Source organism: Xyrauchen texanus, chromosome 14, assembly GCF_025860055.1.
Source record: "Xyrauchen texanus isolate HMW12.3.18 chromosome 14, RBS_HiC_50CHRs, whole genome shotgun sequence".
In the NCBI taxonomy this organism is placed as follows: Eukaryota; Metazoa; Chordata; class Actinopteri; order Cypriniformes; family Catostomidae; genus Xyrauchen; species Xyrauchen texanus.
In genome coordinates, this window is record NC_068289.1 from 25,730,173 (window position 1) to 25,754,624 (window position 24,452).

Here is a 24,452-nt window from a genome sequence, read left to right on the forward strand (position 1 = left end):
ACTGACCAGAAAAGACGCATGTGATGTCATGTTTACATGACTCCCGATTGTTAAAATGAGTATCAAATTAACGATAAACTTTACCAACAGAGACACATGTAGGCACTACACAGGTACGCAGTTCATTTGTCACGCTGCTGTTTTTTTTGCACGCTCTAGCTGTTAATAAACAGAACTGCATGCGTCTTGCGGAAGAACACTGTAACCGACGCTACTTCTCTCCGTTTATGACTATGGACAAGTCACCCAGGTCCTGTGCTACTCCACAGCGGCGGCGACCCGCTGGACTAAAATAGTCTGAAAATAAACACTTATTATAGGTGTACCATGGTGATTCAGGATACTGACTCCAGTACTCACCGATATGGTTTCGGAATCGGAACAACTCTAGGTAAAAGGAAAGAAGTGTGAGACACAGCTTTGGAGCAACTTAGTTGATTCACAACACTACATAACGGGTTCTCCCTCTGCGTGTGTTTCGTGCTGGATGACGGTCGTGCTGAGCGGTGCAGGCATAGACATCATATAGTCTCTATATAATATCTATGGGTGCAGGTACAGAGGAGAAGTAGAAGAAGAGAAGAGGATGACACCATTTGCTAAGCGGGGGTGTTTTCATTTTCATCCTTAACACATACATTTTAAACCACAAACTACGGAGTATGTTTTGGACATTATTTAACCTTGTCAAAGACGAACAAAATTTTTAGAATAACAACATTTCTTACTCCAAGATTTAGGGGTGCTGAGCTCCTTTTTAGGGGTGCTGAAGCACCTCTAAAAAGGGGCTAGACTCGCCCTTGTTGGCACCCATCAGTGGATATTTCACCTGGAAAATGAAGATCACACGTGCCTATCCGCCCAACATCAGTTACCATTTTTTTCACATTTTGGTAAGCACAGACTGATTTTTAGTGAAAGTAATGTCAGCCTACTGTTGCCAATTTCACTGTGAGATAGGTTTGTAAGAAACATGTACAATCAAGGTCAGGTGAACAGAAACCAGCCTAATTATTATTAACAATTGTTTCATTAGTTTGTCAAGAGAATGAGAGAATTATGCAGTCGATTACTCGTTTAGGCAATCCACCGACTGGTTGATTTTGAAAATTTAGTTTTGTACCTAGTTGTCAGGACATGTTCTCCACAAGGACCCTTTTACACAACACATCTCTCTCAACCAACAGGACAAGGATGTACAAAAATATGTTTTGCAATTAGATGAAGCAAATGAAAGAGCTGTGGATTTGAGCTTTACTTGTTGCGTGTGGGAGTGCAGTGTTTCCCCTTGGATTTTTTTCAGCAGCGCTGCTGTGCATGCATCCACGAGCCTGCAAGGCCAACCCATATTTACACATGTCGGTGGAGTAATAGCTTAAAATGACCTTAGAATCATTATAGATGGGTTATTAATGTTCACCTTGTCATGTGTGTGTTTATTATTTCAACAGAAAATCTAAACCTATTTAACAGAACACACGTCACCACAGGTGGTGTTCTACAGATGGTGGCACCAGCATCTGATTTGGTAGCAACAAATGGAAAAATAATTATTTTTTGTCCTTAATAAAATTTTAAAAAAAGATGTAAAAAAAAAATGAATGAGAGAAACTAGTCAAATATTCTGCCTACGATCCTACTGATTAAATGCAGTCATCTCTTGAATTTCTCCGAATTTCCAATCCAATCAAAAGAGCAGATTCTAGATCAAATTTTACACCGAAGAAAAACTGATCACTTGGTCCATAATAATTATTTAAATTTGCCATAATTCCTCCAGTGTAAGTTTTAATTTATATTTGTAACTACAGTAGATCACATGTAGTCATTGTTAAAACTGAAAAATTATTGCAAGATGCGACAATTTAGTCGCAGTCTGGATCCTTATATTTCTACTACCTTTGCTAAAGAAGTTATCAGAGTAAAAGACTTTCTGCTAGAAGAGGTATCATGTCAGGTTACCTGCTTCTCTGTTGTGTATGTGTACACACTCGTGAACAGCCTTTCATGGGCTGCTATATGATGACATCACTGTGAATACATGCGTGTATGTGGTGGGGTCCCTTTCGCTTCAAACAGGTGTTCCATTTGACTGAACGCAGTATAAGCGCGCAACTGACTGGTGCTGGCAAGTGTTACGTTGTGTCATGGATATTAATGAACCATATGAAATGTCAATAGATAATAGCTCATAATTCTGCAGCGGCTCCGCTCCTGGATGCATATACAGGAAACACTGTCCTGTCCTGGCAGGTCTATATCACAGGTGCAAGTTTGTCCACAAATCTCTGGAACCCTGAGGGACACCTTTCACCCTGATTGAATGTAAGGCATCCATCTCTTGCATTAAAAACTTGCATTAATTTATGATTTGAACAAACTCCAAACCCTTAAAATTTCCTGCAATGTTTGTGCTATGAACATATTGTATCTGCTTGTTGAAGTGAGATGTGCCATCACCTTCCCAAAATGAATTACACTAAAGGAGGGAATTGAGCATATCAAGGGACAGGAATAACAGACTTGGGGGTGGCTCTTTGACTTCAGCCCATAAGCAACCCCCAAGCAAACACTCAAAACACTCAAGCAACCATGTAGCTATGTCTAGGCAATCAACCACAACACTCAAGCATCATGACAATGACTTTTGCACATGCACATTTTTCTTAAGAAAATGTCAAATTAAGTTACATTGTATAATACAAAGATTATTAGTTAAATTAGTACTATTTTAAATTACTTTGTTACTTTTTAAAGACAACTTACATTGATTTTAAAAGGCTGGACAGTGTTGTCCAAAAGAAGAATGTTGCAGACCACCTCGGTGCACTGCCTGTCACATGCCAGCTCCGTCGCTCGGACATTGTAGGATCTGCCTGCAGGCAACCGGAAGCGTGCGGTCATTACGGTCCAACCGGAGTCTGTAACAGAAGGATATCTTCTTAAGGATGCAAAGATTTACAGCACTGGCATCATTGTAAAACATCATAAGAAATGTTTTTGATCTTTGATCAAAATCATTTTTCTTCCAGATAGGTACCTTTTATAATGATAATAATTAAACACTGCAACTCAACTTTAAAAAAAATAGAACACAAAATACAACATGCATGCTGCATTCAACACGCTTTTTAAATGTTACTATAGCTTCCACATACAATGCAGTATGGTCAGCTAAAGAAATCAACAGCTCGTCTTCAATTTCAGATTTCAGGTTTGAGTTCAGGGTTAATATAAAAGGGTTGTCTGATTTAGGCTTGTAATTAATGACAAAATATTTATAATAATTATTTATTTTATGTATTAATGTAACACAATTCGTTTTGCAAATGTGCACACACACACACACACACGCAACAAATCTACCCATACCAAAGCATAATCCAGATGTTTGTGAGAATCAATGCAGCTTAGTGATGGGAAGTCTGATTCTTTTCTGTTAACCGGTTCTTTCGGACAGTTTGTTTCAATGAACTGGTGCAAAAATCAATTCACCAATTATTTTACGTCATCACGTAATGACATCACTGTACATAATGCTCATAACCCAGGGTCATGGACACGTTCAATAAAGCTATGTGTAAGAGCATATTGCTGATTATTACATTTTATTAAATTAAGTTATTATTATAATTAATGTTTATTGTCATCAGTGTTTCATTCAATGATCATACAGTGCATCCGGAAAGTATTCACAGCGCTTCACTTTTTCCACATTTTGTTATGTTACAGCCTTATTCCAAAATTGATTAAATTCATTATTTTCCTCAAAATTCTACAAAATACCCCCATAATGACAAGAAGTTTGTTTGAAATCTTTGCAAATTTATTAAAAATAAAAAACGAAATAAATCACATGTACATAAGTATTCACAGCCTTTGCATGACACTCAAAATTGAGCTCAGGTGCATCCTGTTTCCACTGATCATCCTTGAGATGTTTCTACAACTTGATTGGAGTCCACCTGTGGTAAATTCAGTTGATTGGACATGATTTGGAAAGGCACACACCTGTCTATATAAGGTCCCACAGCTAACAGTGCATGTCAGAGCATAAATTGAGCCATGAAGTCCAAGGAATTGTCTGTAGACCTCCGAGACAGGATTGAATCGAGGCACAGATCTGAGAAAGGGTACAGAAAAATGTCCGCAGCATTGAAGGTTCCAATGAACACAGTGGCCTCCATCATCCGTAAATGGAAGAAGATTGGAACCACCAGGACTCTTCCTAGAGCTGGCCGCCCGCCAAACTGAGCAATCGGCAGAGAAAGGCCTTAGTCATGGAGGTGACCAAGAACCCAATGGTCACTCTGACAGAGCTCCAGCGTTTCTCTGTGGAGAGAGGTGAACCTTCCAGAAGAACAACCTTCTCTGCAGCACTCCACCAATCAGACCTGTATGGTAGAGTGGCCAGACGGAAACCATTCCTCAGTAAAAGGCACATGACAGCCCATCTGGAGTTTGCCAAAAGGCACCTGAAGGACTCTCAGACCATGAGAAACCAAATGCTCTGGTCTGATGAAACAAAGATCGAACTCTTTGGCCTGAATGGCAAGTGTCACGTCTGGAGGAAACCAGGCACCGCTCATCAAGTGGCCAATACCATCCCTACAGTGAAGCATGGTGGTGGCAGCATCATGCTGTGGGTATGTTTATCAGCGGCAGGAACTGGGAGACTAGTCCGGATCATGGGAAAGATGAATGCAGCAATGTACAGAGACATCCTTGATGAAAACCTGCTCCAGAGTGCTCTGGACAACGACCCTAAGCACACAGCAAATATAACAAAGGAGTGGCTATGGGATAACTCTGTGAATGTCCTTGAGTGGCCCAGACTTGAACCCGATTGAACATCTCTGGAGAGATCTGAAAATGGCTGTGCACCGACACAGCCCATCCAACCTGATGGAGCTTGAGACGTCCTGCAAAGAGTGAAAAACTGCCCCAAAATAGGTGTGCCATGCTTGTAGCATCATACACAAAAACAGGCTGTAATTGGTGCCAAAGGTGCTTCAACAAAGTATTGATCAAAGGCTGTGTATACTAGGACTGCACAATATATCGAAAAATTATCGTTATCGCGATAATAGTATATGCGATATCCGTATCGCAGAGAGGTGCGACAAATACATTTTTTTTTTAATGTGCCAAGCATGTGTGCGTTGCATGCATATGTTGTTTATCCAAATTTGACCAATCAGATGGGGTCTTATACCCGCCTCACCAGTGGCTAGTGGCACAGAACCTAGTAGTGGCTCGGAGCAGAGAGGGTGGAAAATAAAAACTAACGGCAGGAGTTGAGACAAGCGAGCCGGAAAATGACAACAGCGACGAACTTGTGGCTAAAAAGAACAGTACGTCTGAAATATGGCAATATTTTGGCTTCAAGAGAGAAGACGTGTACCAAATGCAAGTACTGTGTAAGTCGTGCCGAAAAGTTGTGGCTACGTCGAGAGGAAATACAACAAATCTCCACAGTCATCTGGAACGCAACCACAGGGAGCAATATAACGACTTAAAAAGTAAGCTCAAAACTGCCAACGAAATGCCAAGTAAGGTTAACAATAGCAGAGTCTCACAGACAACCATAAATAGAAGTTTTGAAAGTGTAACTCCTTATGAAAAAACGTCGAAACGCCACAGGGAATTAACAGAATCTATCGCACGCTTTTTAGCTAAAGACATGATGCCTGTTAACACTGTGAGCAGAGAAGGCTTTGTGAGTCTAATTAACAAATTGGACCGGAGATATCAGCTTCCATCGAGAAATTATTTTTCTCAAGTCGCAATTCCACAGATGTACGACACATGCGTCAAGAAGTATCTCTGTATACCTGCAACTAGTTCACCTTCAGAGAGACTTTTTAGTACAGCAGGAAATGTTGTGACATGCCAACACACATGTTTAAAACCGAACAAGGTCAATATGCTAGTTTTCCTGGCAAAAAACCTGAAATAAAATTGCTTTCACTGTTAAGCACATATAGCATTGCATTGTGCTGAAATATAGGTTTAGGCCTACATGTTATTACTTATTTTATTCTTGTGGATTTTGACAAGATGTAAGTATTTCCACAAAATACACATTTATTTAAGGCCTGTACACTTTGTTTAATAGTATATTTTTATTTAAAATATATATATATATTTTCATTAAAAAATAATGTTATTTTAAAAAACAGGCAAGAAAGGGAATATTTTGTTTAAAAAATGCTCTTGTTTCAAGATGCTCTTGATGATTGCATGGTTACATGTGAATAAAGTAATGTTTGAGAGTAATGCATTTTATTGTGTTTTTCAGTCATTCATAGTTTTTTAAACTGAAGAATATCTATTACCTGTTTATTTTACTATTATTTTTAAAATGACTAATAAAAATATAATTTCTTTAGGGAAATATTATATCGCAAGAAATATCGTTATCGCAATATTCAACAACAATATCGCATATCGCATATTTTCCCAATATCGTGCAGCCCTAGTGTATACTTATGTAAGTTTTTTTTCTTTTTTATACATTTGCAAAGATTTCAAACAAACTTCTTTCACTTTGTCATTATGGGGTATTGTTTGTAGAACTTTGAGGAAAATAATAAATTTAATCCATTTAAATAAGGCTGTAACATAACAAAATGTGGAAAAATGTAAGCGCTGTGAATACTTTCCGGATGCACTGTACATCTTGGATAAGTCTCCTACATTAAAGTTTTGCACCTTAAGCACCCAATACTGACATTGCTGTACAAATGCAGAGGTTCTATGTGTCTAAAGCATATCAAGTGAATAAACTGGTCTTATTCAACTCACCATTTTTACAAAAACCATGACCCAGCTCATAAAAATGTTTAATATAATATGCATACTCAACATTCAATAGTAAAATTAATTTACATCTCACAACTGAAAGGTTTTGCCCCCTCATTCAAGTCCTCAGTTCAAGCATGCTCATCAGCAACTCATTCATCAGTTCACAGTATGTCAGAAAGAGGTGATTCTCAGTTCAGTCTACTGTTGACTCGAGAACGGTTGTGACCTGAACATTATACGTCATTATAAGTCATAAAAATATTTCCAGTATGTTTTATTTGTTATATGTTCAGCTGTTCAGTGAAATACACCAGAAACATACTTTCCCCCTCCCCCTAATCACATGGCACATGCATGCTAAGTATCAGCAGCTCATCGGTTCTCAGTATGTCACTTCTGAAAGAGGTGATTCTCCGCTCAGTGTACTGTTCACTTGAGAACTGCTACAAGCTACTGTTCTTGACTCGGGAATGTCCGGGAGACTGGTTAAAATTAACTTGTGGACCAGTGTTGCCTTGAGACCTGAACGGTTTCAAACGATTCAGTCTAATGTGGCGAACTGGTTCAAAAGAACAATCCATTCATGGACTAGACATCACTTGTCATGGACTAGACACACATAGTCTCCTCACTCAGTAGATGGGTTGCGATTTGGGACATGTTTCAGGGTCATATGTTTCAGGTAAAATAATCAATTTAATGCCAGTTGGCCGCACCTCTAATTCATTCTTGTCTAAAAATTAGATCTAACTTACTCAAGACAAACTGGAAATTTGTATTTACAGCCTACATTTTGCCTAAATAGAGCCATTTCCTTTGGGGTTCTGCTACTTTGAATAGCTTTCTTGCCAATAGTTACAGTAAGCAGAACATATTTAGAGGATGGACAAAATGTAGAGGTTTACAGATAAAAAAAAATCAGTGCCATCATGCAAGCTATTTCCAAATTTTCTCCATTCTGCTGTTGTTCCAGTTCACAGTGCAGTTCAGGTGACATTCTTTTACCTTTTAAAACAGAATGGCTTAGTGTGGTTACAATTTCAAATTTTAGTTCATTCTTTGAATTACTGGTAAACTAATGACAGATTTTGGGGAACAATAAAAGCTTTGGCTGACCAAGAAAGCCAAGTGTCCAAAAGAACTCAATATGTTGCAAAAAATTTACCTAGTTTTCAAAATGTATTGTAATCTTGTTTTCGAAACCTTTGCCTTGCACAAGGATAACTTTCAAAGAAAAATTATTTCAGGGTGAAAGTGTGCAAACACATTAAGACTATTATTGACATTGACAATGTGCCAGCTAGCCAGTCAGCAAATTTGGCATACCACAACATGCCCGGGCACCTATAACTGGCCAGAGGACACCTGTAGGTACAGGGTGTAAAAAGAGGACTTTATTCTTCCTTAACATTTTTAAAGGAACATTATTAAATATTATCCAAACAATTAGTGCCCAAGAACATCCAAGATACTTACTTAACATATTCAGATTTTCTGTCAGATGTAATAATATTAAATACCATTAATACTATTTATTAGGGCTGGGTGATAAAACCATAACAATATTTATCGCAATAAAAAAACTCCACGATATCGACCAAAAGCTTTTGAGTAATTTTCTATATTTAGCCTGTGTTCTACATCTAGACATGTGTGTTGCTAAAAACACTAATAGTTTGGCTTTCATGTCTTATGTTTCCACTGGCGCATGCTGAGCGAATATGAGTGAGCGCTTTCAATTCCTTCCAATGGAAGCCGAGCGTCAAGCTCGCGAGGTGGATTGTAAAATTGACAGCAGCACGCGGCAAGCGGTTCCCTAGCGTTGGGAGTGGCTCCCAGCCTCAGACTGTATGAAGTTGCTATTGCCCCCGATACGCAGGTCACCGCGTTCCGGATCCCAGATTGATTCCAACTTGACTGCAAGACACCATGACGACGTTTACACCCTCTCCTAGTCTCTAGTGAGCAGCGCGACAAAACAACAGTGCCGGTTACATCATATCTGATCTTTCTGCGCCGTATTCTTGAATATTTTTCCCTAGCACTGAAACACGCTTCACTGATGTCCTGTCCCGGGCCGCACCCACATCCTCTTTTCCCAACATGTGCGTAAACATGAGGTTCTTATTTCCAGAGCGCCTTTAGACCATAACGTTTTTTTCTTTCTAAATTTTGTTTTATTAATTAGCATTTCCAACCCTTTAATAATAAACAAATAGATTTCTGTTCTAATTTTGTGAAATTATTCAGATGTCATCATCTCTGACAAGGATAAAAGACAAAATAATTACTAATTTGTAGCCTAGTCTTTCTCACTTTAATAAAAATAGAAAACTGGTCCATTCAGACTTTTACATTTTCAAACGTTTCACACTGGAGATAACCCTGAACCCCCATACAGTATCATTCCTCAGTAACAAGGGCTTCTATGCCCCCATACTTGGATATCTGTATGTAAAGAAATATGAAAATAATTTTAATGTAAAAAAATAAAATTATATATATACATTCATACTGTCATTATGGTTCAAAATGAACAGATCATCTTATAACATTCATATCCAACTGCACTCAATTGATAAACTCTAAAATATTGTAATATTTTCAAAGAAGATCCCTCAGGCACCACTGCATTGGCTGTGTCTGGGCCCCCAATGCAGTTTTGTAAAGACTATTTAGACTGTTTAGGATTTTGTTTTCTCTTCTTTTTATTCAAAAAATGTGCAAATGTGATTGAATATCATGATAAATATAGATATTGAACGATATGAAAAGAATATCGTGATAAAATGTTTTGCCATATCGCCCAGCCCTACTATTTACTGAAAAATAGAATACCTAAATACATGAAAATATTTTGTGTGCCATGTCAAGAAAAAATTATATTAAAAAAAAAACATTCTGTTCCTAACACATGCATTTAAATGGTATAATGCCTGTGTAATAATTGTAGGAATAATGTAATAAATTAATGGCGACTGCGTTACATAATCAGCTACACAATGTAGATATTTTTCAGATGATCACAAGCAAATTAGCCTCAGTCGCTGGCATGTGTGAACTTTCCATTTCAAGTCAAGTCAAGTGCATGGTAATTACACCATGTATTAACCTTTAAGAGATTCACTTATCAATCTACATCATTTTCAACATTTCTCAGATTATCTAGGGAGATGTGTTGTGCTGAAAATCAGATGAATATAGCAGTAGAGCAAATAATGTGTAAGATCAGTCATGTGGAAGCACTTTCACTGCTACGTTCTGACATGTGGGTGACAACCATCAGGCTGTCAACAGAACCACAGAGAATCCTGAACTCCTCTCATGTTCATTCATAGATCTACAGTCACTCAAAGGTCACAGTGAAATATCTCTGACCTTTAAAGTACCTCACATGGATATATAGGTATTAAACCTCAAAGGTTTTGTGGAAATTAAAAATGGTAGATTCTGAAACAAATAATCTCAAACTCAATACCAATGTCTAGGAATTGTGCTGAAGGGCATTTTGCATCCAAAATTTCAGAATTACAAAAGAGATCACATAAAATTGCAAAATTGACAATAACTAGAATAGACTAGCTTCATGCAAAAGCCTATGGAAAGCCTATGTCTAAGCCTAACAAGAAATTGAGAAATTAGTAAATCTTGCATCAGTCTTGCACACAGTTATGATTAAAAAAATGTCTGAAATTCATTGAAGTCTCATTCTCACACAGACATTTATTTGCAAATCAGAGGCATTTAAACTAGACTATAGGCCTATCATTAATGACAACCAGCCACAGTGATCAAGTTTTAAGCAGTCTTAAGCACAGATGTGTATTTGATGAAACACATGAAAATAAGAGCTGAAGAAACATCACCTAACACTCAAAAGCAAGCTTTAAAATGAACGCAAAAAACACCAATGGCAATTTGGAATTATTTTGGATTGGCTAGATGTTGCGTTGCTCTCAATATAGATGGTGTTACACTCTTTATATAATGTAAGCAAGTGATCAAGTGACCCATTTGTAATCAACATAGACACGTGTAAATAAGAGATGTACTCTGCAGTGTCGTTAGCTTATTTTTAGGGATGCACTGATATGAAAATTTGGGCCGATATTGATTTTAGCAAAAAACTGTAGGTCGATAACGATATTTAGCCACTTACCTTATTTTGTAATCAGATCACTGTTTCAAAAGGAGTAAAAGATTATTTACTGTTCTAAAAATAAATTATTTTACATTAGGATCTGTTGAACACAACAGGCCAAAATTTTAAAGAGAATCAGCGAAAGATACATACAAGATAAAAAGATAAAAATAAAATGTCTAAATATGATAACATGATGATTTTACTTCCATTTTGCAGTTTAAAATGCAGCATTTTATGGTTTAGTTAATATTGCAATTTCAATCTTAAAAGGTGGAGCCCTTGGAGGCGGAGCCCCGGGATACGGAGCCCTGGGAGACTCGTGAGGTGCTGGCTCTGGGACGGTCGAGGCTACAGGCGCTGGGACGGTCGAGGCTACAGGCGCTGGCTCGCTGATCGTGGCAGGCGTGGGCTCTGGCTCGCTGACCGTGGCAGGCGCGGGCTCTGGCTCGCTGACCGTGGCAGGCGCGGGCTCTGGCTCGCTGACCGTGGCAGGCGGAGACTGGGGAGCAGAAGCCTTTCCTCTTCTCCTCCTCCTCCGGGTGGACGAGGCTGGCAACGCTGGCTCTGGGACGGACGAGACTTCCAGCTCGTTGGCCGTGGCAGGCGTGGGCATTGGCTCGTTGGCCGTGGCAGGCGTGGGCGTTGGCTCGTTGAGAGTACCCTCAGGAGCAAACCTCTCCAAAATCATATCCACGTACTCCATCCAAGTGTACTCACCAATCTGGTAGATGGACTTTATGTGTTGGTCCGCATATCCAGCAATGGTGCAAAACATACGTGAATATTCAATTATAGGGAGGTTCGCTCCTCTCAACTGGAGGAAGATTGCTGCTAGATCCATCTGAGGTTAGTTCTTCTGTGACGAAGGCAGGCAGAGAATGCGGATCTAAGTGCAGCTTTTATTATTAAAAACAGGAAAACTCAGGACAAAGAAAAACAAAGGAAACCTGGCACAGAGCATAATAACACATGCAAGAACTAACACTGGAAACAGGGAAACCAAGGACTTAAATACATAAAGGAACAGACAAGGGAATGAGGAACACCTGGGGAAACAGTCAGGGAATGAGAACTAATCAGGGGAAAACCAATCATAAAATGAAACTACAAAAGGACTACAAAAACCAAACAGGAAACAGGAACTAAACTAAACTTCAACATAAAAGCACAAAAACAAAAGACACCAGAGAACATGTCACATTCAATCATTCAGCATTAATGGATATCATACCAATATCTCATAAGTCAAAGTCTGCTGGTTTTAAAGCGTTTTGGATGGTTTCTCTATTCTATAGGTAAGTGCCGCTTTCACAACATTCAATTCCATTTGTGGCGTTTTTTATTATAAATTTTGCATTGTGCATTTGAATTCACAGAGTCTTTAGAAAGTGTGTTACTAATTAATTATAAATAAACCATTGGTTTTAGCCCTGCTTACATGTGCAGTGCAAAAAGTGCACAATGGTGTTAAAAAACAATACAAAGCAAACAGTAAACTAAAGACGGATAAAGTTTACAAATGCAAGACAGATGCTATGTGCAGTGTTTAATGTCCTTGCAGTGGCATAATTCCTAACTTCAGCTGAGGAACTTAAGTAAGCAAAAAGAGAAAACTGCACCTTTAATTTTTTACTATAGTCCATTCCAAAAACATCAGCTTTAAAGCATTTTAAGCACACAAGTCAGCAAGCATGGCAGCAGCCGTGCAGCCCATATATCATGTAGCTCAATCCCTCCTATGCAAGATAACCTTTGCACATCCAATCCCTCGGGGGGTGAATAGGCTTCCGTTACATTTAACATAACTTATCCTGGTCTTCCACATTTATAACATGAGCAAAATCCCTGAGCTTTGGAGAACTTGATGTTGGTATAAGACAACATCAAGTTCTATAGTCTATAATTTTGCACCAATAGCAGAACCAACATAATTGCAAAACAGGTAACTCAAACATTCCTCTCATATTCCATTGCTCGAACAAATAGGTAGTTCCACCCCAAACTCATGCTGTTTATTAAGACAGAAGTTGAAAAGTCAGACTTCTTCAGGAAATAAAATTGAGTAGCCTATATAGTTGACAGGACATTAAACTGGGAAAAGAGATTTTTAGAAAATAAATCAAATAGATTTAAAGACCTAATTAAAGTTGAGTGACTTTCAGTCAATGCCTGTTATCTTTGAGACCATCTTTATACTTGCTTAAAACTAAATGTTGACAAAAACGTCACTTTTAGCAGATATACACATTTAAAATATACAGCCTTTCTCTTCAGGAAAAACGGTCCAAAACTACTGACAACTCATATTGTACTACACATATTTTTGTCAAATCAAATGTTCTTTAGTATGAGACTGCTGCCAACTTGCAATTAGCAAATCAAGGTTCATGGCTGTGACACAAGTAAATTCTATTCGCTATTTAGGTCCAATAAAAGTTAAGCTCAATCAACAGCATTTGTGGTATATTATTGATTACTACAAAAAAATTCTTTAAAAAAACATTATAAAAATGTTGGGTTCCAATGATGCACTTATAATGGAAGTAAACGTTTAAATACTCACTGTATCAAAAGCATAGCCACAAGACATAACCAATATGCGTTAACATGATATTAGTGTGATAAAATCAATTACTAGCTTTTCTGTATAAATTATAGCCAATTTTACAACTTAGTTGCCATTACTGTCGAAAAATCCTAAATTATTACAAAAATTGTGATTTAAACCACTTTACAGCTCAAATAATAAAGATGTTTTATCAAAAGAATGATTGTAAGTGTAAACACTTCAGAAATTGTCCCCATTCACTTCCATTGTTATTGCCTTGTTTTATGGCATTTAGGAGAGGATAATATGATTTTTGTGGTAATCAACATTATGCCACATATGCTGTCGGTTGAACTTTACTTGTATTGAACCTGGAATATTCGGCATTGTTTTCACTAGTAAATGTAAATGGTGAAGAAAAGAAATACACAGAAATTGCAAATTATCAGCATGAGGTTTGAGCCTGCAAACTGGTCTAACTCAAGGGGGGCGGAGCCGGGCTGGAATGTCGCACGCCCGGTCCCCAATCGGCCTAATGGGGCGCGCGAGGGATAAAGGCAGCTGGTGACGACGGTTCGAGAGAGAGAGGAGAGAGAGAAAAAGCTCACTCAACGGTTCTCTGATATAAAGTCGCATGGCCCTCGAACACTCCTCCGCACTCTCTGGCGGACTACAGCCGCTCCTCTCCGGGCGAACCAGAGTCAAACCTCTGACCCCCAGCTGACAGAACGCCCCTCCGCTTTTCTGGCGGAATGTGGGGACACTCCTCCGCCCCTGGCAGCGGCCCTACTGCTCCAGGCGGTCGGGGAGTTGCTTCCGTCCTCCCCTTGTGGACGGCGGTCTTCCCTCGACCCCTCCACGTCTCTGGGGACGGCAGGGCACTCCTCCGCCCCCGACAGCGGCTCCCTCGCTCCAGGCGGTAGGGGAATCCGGTCCCCACTCGCCCCGCGGATGTTACCCGCATCCAGGCGGTCGGGCTACTCCGTCACCCGGCAGATGGCAGCGGCGCTCCCCTGGGTGGACGGCAGTGTCGAGGACTCTGCGACGGGCATCCCTCCTCCTTCCCGGGATTCGGCACCAATGTAAGGGGGTTACGATGGCAAGGAGGAGGCGAGAACCGGCTTGTCAATATAAATAATATTTAATTAAACTCAAAACAAAAACACACAAACGACGGACATGCCCGTAATTCTCTCTCTCTCTCTCGAACCGTCGACACTGGCCGCCTTTATCCCTCTCGCGCCCCATCAGGCCGATTGGGGACCGGGCATGCAACATTCCAGCCCAGCCCCGCCCCCCTCCGCTGCACAAGGTGTAAGTGTAGGCAGCCATGTGTTGAAGTTTTCTGGTTTTTGTCTTCAGAAATCCTAGGATTTTTCACCTTATTTTCAATACATGGTCTTTTTGGAATGTAAAGGATGTTTTGAATGTTACAGTTTTTTTTTTTCATATGATACTGAACTGAAATTGTTACTTTCATGTTAGAAAGTGTTAAAATGGGACAAGCACATCTAGATCAGTCAAGTCAACCTCAGATGAGAACTGAACGCACAGCAGAATGACCACAATAATGTATCGACATAATTTAGAATGACTGTTTTGCAAATGGGCTCCCTCAGTCTAATGTTAAGAGAGGTTTAAGGTTACAGTAGCATTGCTGAACATTGCAAAACAAACTTGAATTTTGTAGTTCCTTTAAAATCACCTCTCTCTAAAGATATTTGCAACACTTATATTACTGCATTACCTTACTGCAAACATACAGCATGATACAGAATTGTATAGAGGCAAAGAAGGAAAATAAGTGCATATTTAGAATAGCCTACATGCACTAATAGCATAAGGCATTTTGCAAGGTGGCCAGGTGTGTTTGCATGCAGTTTATTTAAATTATGTTTTAGGAAAACAAGCATAGACTTTTCCTTAAAGTAAGCAGTCATTGGTAGACCACATAAACAACGTAATGTGCTGTGAGTGTTTTTTTGTTTTTGGAGGGTGGGGAGGGGAAATGAATGCATGCATCTCCCTACTCAGTGAGAACACATTTTTACAAGCACGATCAGGCAATCTCTTTGAAAGGGTGTGGCAATTTGGCAGCTTCTGGCTACATTTGCAGAGTAAACACAAATGCAATGACTGGAGGAAGTAAAAAAAACTAAATACAACAAATAAATAATAAAAACAACTCTGACATAGGATATTTTAAGGGAAAGCACTATAGGCATTACGACTTTAATTGTACAGTATCATCAGCCCAAGCCCCATTACATTCTAATCACAGAGGTTAACAATGAAAAATTCTGATATCGTGAATTCTGAACTAGGGTTGCAACTAACGATTATTTCGATTATTGACTAATCTAACGATTATTCGACTATACGGTTGATTATTGCAACTATTAATCGTTAGCTCTTAACTGACTATTTAGCTTGTGCCTAGACATAAAAGGTTGTATTACATGCGCTTAAATAAAGAGGACAAAATCATCTTTTAAAAATACCTCTAAATGACTGATGAATGATTTCCATGGAGAAAAAAAAAACTGTTTTTATTAAGTTTAATTCAGTTTAATTTATTAAGTCTAAAAATCTTATATGTTGCTTCTCGGATAAATGTATCTTGTTTTAAGTAGGCTATTCTGCAGTATAGCTACTAATGTAAATGTACGTTGTTTTAAAGGAGTTTTAGATATTATTTTAGAAAAAGAAGCCAAAAAAGACTGATCAAAAACTTTGTTGCAGTATATAATAGACTAAGATTACACTCTCAGCCGGGTGCAGTTTCAATCTCTCCCCCTTATATCAGGAAATTTGCGTAACTCATTGAAGAGGCGCCGACCACACAGAGAAATGCCAGTTTCTGAGTTTATAGTTATTAACATGAGCTGCTTCTGTATTATTTGAACTTTAATAAAGCTGTAACGCATTAAATATAACTGCATTTAAGATGTAACGCCAGGATGTTTCCTTTAAAGAACTCCGGCTCCGCTTATTCCACAACAAGACTGCTTCTGAATTTACTTTTTTATTTTTTTTATAATTCCCTAATACTTTGGGATCTACATAAACGAAGCTGTGAAGTTTAGAGTGCATCTGGACTGTGATCTGTGTAATTATTCCTCTCCTCCGTCAGGCGTGAACTGCAGTACTGCTCTCGCACGTCATCATTACCGTTTAATATGATTTCATGTTACATTACATGAGATCAAACGACTATTCGACAATGACAAATTTTCTCGTAATTGTTTTTATTTTCGACGTTGTCGATAATGTCGACTAAACGTTTCAGCCCTAATGCAAATGATAATATGCTTTTAAATTAACCTGCTTTGGTTGCTTGAATTAATCCGGGTGTCTTGCCTTTCAGGTGCTTTGTTAAGTTTTATGTGTTTCCTCCTTTCGTCAGACAATTGCGAAAGCACCGTTTATAAATAGGTTTTTGCTGATCTATGATGTTTCCCTTTTCATCAGCCTCAAATACAAAGAATTTCCAAACCTGGCTTTTTCCACTTTTCTTTTCGAGAAGATTAAGTTGAGACTCTCAGCAGCAGCAGCAGCTTTGCTTGTCGTCATCTTTTACTTGTTATGAGCGTTCGAAAGTTCCCAACTCTGATTGGGTACCGGGTAGACCCGGTACTCGGTACTCCGGTATATATTTTTGTTTCAGTACTGACTTGGTACCGGAGTACCGGTATTTTTGACAACACTACTCCAAGGTACTTCAAAGATTACTAAACTTCATCATCTGCACATTTCAGGTGGACTATCTGCATGCAGCCAATTTTTCCAAGAAAAATGGTCTGCATCATCTGCCTGAGATTCAATGCACAAAGATTGAATATCACAAAGCAGTCGTAATGTGCATTCACTGCATGAGTCCATGCGTGCTTGTGGTCAATAAATTTAACTTTGAAAGGCTAGAGCACTCGACCATACTTAAGACGTAAGAGCATGTGGAAAACGAAATGTCCCCTTGCCTTTAACCTGACCTCAGCTGATGTAGCCAAGCATGCCTTATTTACTGCAGTTACAGCTAGGAACATCTGGACCAGTGGACCCATCAAAACAGGCTCATTCTAAACTAGAAAGGGCTTTCATAAAGGTGGAAAGGCTGCCTGAAATGAACAAGCCCAATGCCTCAACAAAAGCAGTTCTGCTAAGTATTGTTGTCTCCAGCATGTGATTGGTGCTTTCCATCACAGTTCCATATCAGCGTGACTGTTGTCTCATTGTTATGAGATTAATCTGCAGTTAAGGAAGTCAGGTGATAGCATTTGAAGTCAGTTTGCCTCAATTCAAATTAACTACAAGTTAGGAAACACCAAAAAGCAAATACATGATTTCCCTTCGTAACTCTGTAATTAAAATCAGTTTCCAGTTAGAAGAAAGGCTGTACAACTTAACTTGTAAAACTTTACATCAAACATCTCTTATTAAAAAAGGTCAAAAAGTCGACACTTTATTTAATCCTTTCACTCACTTTTTACAGCTACTCAGGCCCATTCTTTCGAAACCTTAGAAAACAAAACCATTGATGAAATGTTATAGTTCTTCAAACTATTTTAATAGTTTAGTATGAGATTTGCTATTTTATATCACACATACAGTAGCCTTTTATGTGGTTCTTTTAAATACAGATATCTTTGGTTATATAAGGAGAGGCTATTAGTTTTCTAAGCAATGCTCTGGCAACCACATTTTCTTCAGAAAATGTAAAAATGTAGTTGTCAAATACAATTTAAATTTTTACTGTCTTTGAGCAAAATGATTAACACTTGTTTAGAAAAGGTCCTGCTTATATACAACACTGAAATGTATATAATGTTTGTATAAAAGTTTCAGAAAAAACACAAAGTATCCTGTTATGGCACAAAAGGACTAAATTTGAAGAATCCTATTTACTTGCTGGAGCATGAGGGATGATTTTGCAAAAGGCAGAAATCAGAAAATTATAATATATCATTTTCACATATATCATATGCATAATGTAGCATAAAACATCAGCTACAGTATAGTATATTTATACCTAGTTATATGCACACACAAACAAACACACAAAGCTTACCTCAGAAGCAACCAGAATATTGTAAATTACCATTGAAAATATACCATAAGAAGGTCATCCAATCACAGAAGACTGTAAGGCTGTAAAGTAAAAGCGAAAATACAGAAAAGGACACTTCCGTGCAGTGGAATTTTCCCCCCCAAAAAGTCCTCTTCCTCATTCCACCAAAACATGAGAACTTTACTCATTAATACTTAATATCTCATTGTCTCTTTGAGATGTGTCATGAGTCTTGCATTAAAAATTGAGGGATAAAAGGAAGCTGTCTATTTTTGTCTGCGTGTACTTAGTTGAAGACCATGAGAAGCCAATGAAATTCAGTAGGGATTATTTTTAAGGTGGCATCCCAATTTTGAACATAAATAAACCTCTATCAATCCTTTCTTTTGGTCCAGAAGTCACTTTCTAATCCCACTAACAACTAGTCTGATTTGTCTTTCATAATGCAAATACTTTTATAATACGAGCAGGTTCAGCTCTGTTCTTTTTTGTACCCCTGAATTATTTACATTGCCTAAAAAAAGAACTGGGATAAAAAGAGGCTAATGTATGACATTATTTTGTCTTTTGCATTCTTTAAGCTTTAAGCTTCAGTCCCATAGAGCATTACATTACTAAAGATTTCATCTTTTGCGTTTCACACACACAGGTCAGGTTCGGAATGACATGAGGGTGTGTAAATTATTCTTTCCTTTTTGAGTGAACTATGAATAACTTGATGGCAGGATGATGCTACATAATTGCTCAGGGGGAAAAAACATTAAATTGTCTCTCCCCCTCACCACTATATCTATAATACAATTGCAGTCAGAAGTTTACATACACCTTAGCCAAATACATTTAAACTCAGTTTTTCCACAATTCCTGACATTAAAACATTCCCTCTCTTAGGTCAGTTAGGATCACTACTTTATTTTAAGAATGTGAAATGTTAGAATTATAGTAGCGAGAATCATTTATTTCAGCTTTTATTTCTTTCATCACATTCCCAGTGGGTCAGAAGTTAACATACACTTTGTTAGTATTTGATAGCATTACCTTCAATTGTTTAACTTGGGTCAAATGTTTTGGGCAGCCTTCCAAAAGCTTCTCACAATAAGTTGCTGGAATTTTGCCCATTCCTCCAGACAGAACTGGTGTAACGGCAGTCAGGGTTGTAGGCCTCAGTGCTCGCACATGCTTTTTCAGTTCTGCCCACAAATTTTCTATCAGACTGAGGTCAGGGCTTTGTGATAGCCACTCCAATACCTTAAATTTGTTGTCCTTAACCCTCTGGGGTCTGAGGGTATTTTGGGCCCTAGAGAAGTTTTGACATGCCTTGACATTTGTGCTTATTTCAGTTGCTTAAAAACATATTAATGGCTAAAGTCTGATAACACTGTATTCAGCACAAACTGGGTTACAATAATATGTGAGCAACATGTACAGGTTTGTATTTTTGAGAAAATAACGTTTATTATTATTTCCTTTATTTTTCCAGGAAGGTCCCATTGAGATTAAAAGAAATCTCTTCCTCCAGGGAGTCCTGGCCAAGATGGCCACACTACAAAATTACACACAAACACACAACATATATAAAACATTCCAGAAAGTCAGAGCACAACATTCATCATAAATCAAGTAAAACAACAACATGATTCAATCATTGTATACTGTAGTAAATGTTTAAATACATTCAAAGGAGGAATTGTTTCTAGAGGGACAGTAGCTTGAAATTCATTCCACAGCCATGGGGCATAGTAGGAGAAAGATGATTTTCCATGCTCTGAATGTACCCTAGGTACTACTAATTTAATCCCATTAGATGATCTAGTGCTATAGTTCTTTCTACATAAACATAGAAGACTAGTAATGTAATTTGGAAACAGACCCATCAATGTCTTTACAATAAATATTAACATATGGGATTTCCTTCTTTGATATAAAGAGGACCAACCCAAATAGTTGTACAACAAACAACGATGCGTACGTGAACAAGAATGTGTTATAAAACGCAGTGCAGCATGATAAACGCCATCCAGCCTTTTCAAAAGATATGTAGAAGCATGCATGTAAACAACATCACCATAGTCTAAAATAGGTAAAATAGTACTCTGTATTATTCTCTTTCTAGCTGTAAAGGAAAAACATTTTTTTCCCGAAAAGAAAACCCAATCTTGGTTTAAGCCTTTTCACCAAGTAATTAATGTGAACATCAAAGGCTAACTTCTCATCGAGCCATATTCCTAAGTATTTATAAGTTGGTACTCTTTCTATTTGTAAACCCTCAATAGTCAGAATAGGCATAACAGTAGACATAGAACGGCTATGTGTAAAAAGAATATACTTCGTTTTATTTACATTTAAAACTAATTTTAGTTTCAACAAAGTAAGCTGAAAAGTATAAAAAGAATCCTTAAGAATTTCAATAGCCTGAGACACAGAGGATGCAATGGAATAAATAATTGTATCGTCAGCATAAAAATGTAGCTTTGCCGATTGTATTCCCTGCCCCAATTCATTAATAAAAATAGAAAAAAGCAGGGGTGCCAAAAAAGAACCTTGCGGGACACCCTTCGTGACTATTACCATAGATGAGGTATAATTATCTACAGCAACACATTGAGTTCTATCCGATAAATAATTTTTAAACCAACTCACAGCCGAATTATCAAGGCCTACAGTTTTAAGCCTCTGTAACAGTAAGACATGATCCACTAAATCAAACGCTTTTGTCAAATCAACAAATAAGGCTGCACAATGTTGTCTATTATCGAGAGCCGTGATTAAATCATTAGTGACTAATGTAGTAGCTGTTATCGTACTATGGCCTGCTCTAAATCCTGACTGAAATGCGTTCAAAATATTATGACTAAGTAGATATTCTTTCATTTGATCATTTATAACAGATTCAAAAACTTTTGCTAAAACCGGTAATTTAGAAATCGGACGATAATTATTCAAATCGGAAGGATCGCCTCCTTTTAATAAAGGCATAACCATAGCCGATTTCCAAGACGGCGGAATTACATTAGTGGATAGACTCAGGTTGAAAATCGATGCAATAGGTTCAGCAATAATATCTGCAGACAATTTAAAAAAAAATTGGTTCAATTTGGTCAGACCCGCCTGATTTCTTACAATCTAAATTTAGGAGTAGATTATGAACTTGGGACGGCAATACAGGGGCAAAAGAAAATAAAACTGATTCACTGTTAGTCAAGTCATCAGTTCTCTGTTCATCAATGACCAGCGAATTGTTTGTTATCGAACTATCTGAAATAAAATGACTATTAAACGTATTAACAATATCAGCCTTGTCTGTAATCAATCTTTGATTCAATTTTAAAACTTTTGGAAGATTAGTAGATGTAATTGATCCTATAAGACATTTCGTTAGTTTCCAAAATTTAGAAGGACAATTCATGTTATCATTAATCAGATTTAAATAATACTGACTCTTCGAACTTTTTATTAATTTTGTACACTTATTTCAGTAATAATCTATATTGAGACCAGTCCTCCTCACCATTTGTTTTCTTTGCTTTAGACCAAGCCACATTTCTTTGCTTAATAAGATTAGAGACAGATTCATTGAACCAAGGATTATTTCTACCTCTCACCCGAAATCTACGTAAAGGAGCATGTTTATCACAAATTTCTAGAAAGATAGATTTGAAATAATCCCAAGCATCAACCACATCAGGTATAATTGAAACCAACTGTAAATCACTATTATATACATCATGCAAAAAAGCCTGTACATTAAAAGTTTTAAATTGACGTTTAAATATAAATCTGGGTGAACTCTTAGGCATCTTAAAATTTCTCACACAGTATATTGCGCAATGATCGCTAATATCATTACAAAAAATTCCTATTGCAGAGAAAACATGGGGTATATTAGTTAAAATAACATCAATTAATGAAGATTTACTCATATCCTTTCCATTTAGGTGAGTTGGTGAATTTATCAATTGCTCCAAACACAAGGAATTACAAACATCCTTAAAATAATCGGATGACGGAGACAACCAGTCCCAGTTTAAATCCCCCATTATAACTAAATCACAGCTGGACCAATTGTGAAGCAAATCCGTAAGCAATGAAATTGCCTCACCTGAAGCTGAAGGTGGCCGGTAACAACCGACCACCATCATATCAGACCCATTAGGTAAAAATACTTTAATAGCTAAAAGTTCAAAACACTTTGTAAAACTAACTGACTGATTACAAATACAATTCACATTTACTTTAGTATAGACTGCAACCCCGCCTCCTTTTTTACTATGGTCGGCTCTAAAGACATTATATCCATTAATGTGTATCATATCATCTGTAATTGATTTTTTCAACCAAGTCTCCGTGAGAATTATGATATCAGCATCAGTCGAATCTACCCAGATTCGCACTGCATCAATCTTATTTACCAAACTTCTCACATTAAGATGAAAAAATCGTATGCCATTACTTAATTTAAGTTCCTCTGGTGTTTGAAGTTGGGCCAACTCTGGGCCTGGGTTGGGGTGAATACCTGAAAGCAACAGCAGAAGCACGAACCACTTTCTCCTCGCCACACCGCAACTCGGATTGCTGTCGTCGCAAATAGATGTAGCATGATGAGTCAGTTTTCCATTTCCTCTCACCAGGAGGCAACACAACCTCTGCGGTGAGTCTCGTGACCAAACAGACAACCAAGAGGAGATTTCAAGACCCCTTAACGATGACACAGCCCAAAGTTCGGTCCATTCCACAGCGGTCCCAGCACACGAAACCCACAAACATAATCCACGTGCGTGTCTCTTCCACCCGACAACAAACGACACGACATCCGCACCAACCGCAAACGGCTCCTCAATCCGCCCGGTAGCGGCATCAACATACGTAGCCCACAGACACGGCGCAAATAAGCGTCCCTCCTGCTCGACAGCAGACGATACGCCGCTCACACCAGCCATAGGCAACTTCCACATCACGGAACAAAGTAGGCATATTGGCATATACACCCACATTTTGCAGCATAGGATGGTCTGGAGTTAATAAGTAAAAAAAACCCAAAAATATATATATATGTATTTAAAATAAAATAAAATAAAAGATGGCGTAAACACACCAATAACGACTATGGTAAACTTTAGACAACTGAATACAGACAAACACTTGCGGCCATCTTGGGATCTTGGGGGGGTTTATGCATGGTTTTTGAAAAAATTAACATTTTAAGTAACTGAAATAAGGTAATATAACAGATAATAAACATTTGTCCACAAGACTTTTGAGAACTGGATCTTATAGCCTAGAGTTTGTGCTACAAAATCATGTGAAAATCATCCTGATCACTCATTCATACAAAACAATATAGTAATTTAACTTTTGTAAGACAATTTTAGTGTTGAAAGTTAATATGCGAGGAGGCGTGATTGATCATGAATATTAATTGTAATTCACACATGAGAGACAAAGACCCACCCCTGGGCCTATTAATGAGGGATAAAGAATAAATGTAAAGAGACTTAATGAGCCAAATCAAGTTTTAAGTTAAAAAAGTAATCTGACTATATATTTTCTTTACATAAAGACTTTACTTAATTTTAGACCTACACTACCATTAAAAGAAGTCTCTTCTGCTCACCAAGACTGGATTTATTTGATCCAAAATACAGAAACAATATTGATATTCTGAACTCTTTTTACAATTTAAAAGAAAAGTTTTCTATTTGAATATATTGTAAAATGCAATTTGTGATCAAAGCTGAATTTTCGTGCAGTAATGATGCTGAAAATTCAGCTTTGATCACAAATCAAAGGATCATGTGACACTGAAGACTGCTTCAGTGTCACATGATCCTTCAGAAATCATTATAATATGCTGATTTTCTAATATGGGCATATTTAAAGTGCATTTTACT

General features: G+C 37.8%; 1 protein-coding gene across 1 annotated transcript in view; it reads right to left on the minus strand.

The window, feature by feature from the left end:
- Positions 1–24,452, minus strand: part of LOC127655074 (tyrosine-protein phosphatase non-receptor type 4-like) — a 111,704-nt gene that overhangs the window by 48,904 nt on the left and 38,348 nt on the right. Inside the window, 1 exon segment of the mRNA XM_052142681.1 lies at positions 2,767–2,921. Within this exon segment, the coding sequence (XP_051998641.1) occupies positions 2,767–2,904 (138 nt within the window). The 5' untranslated portion in view covers positions 2,905–2,921.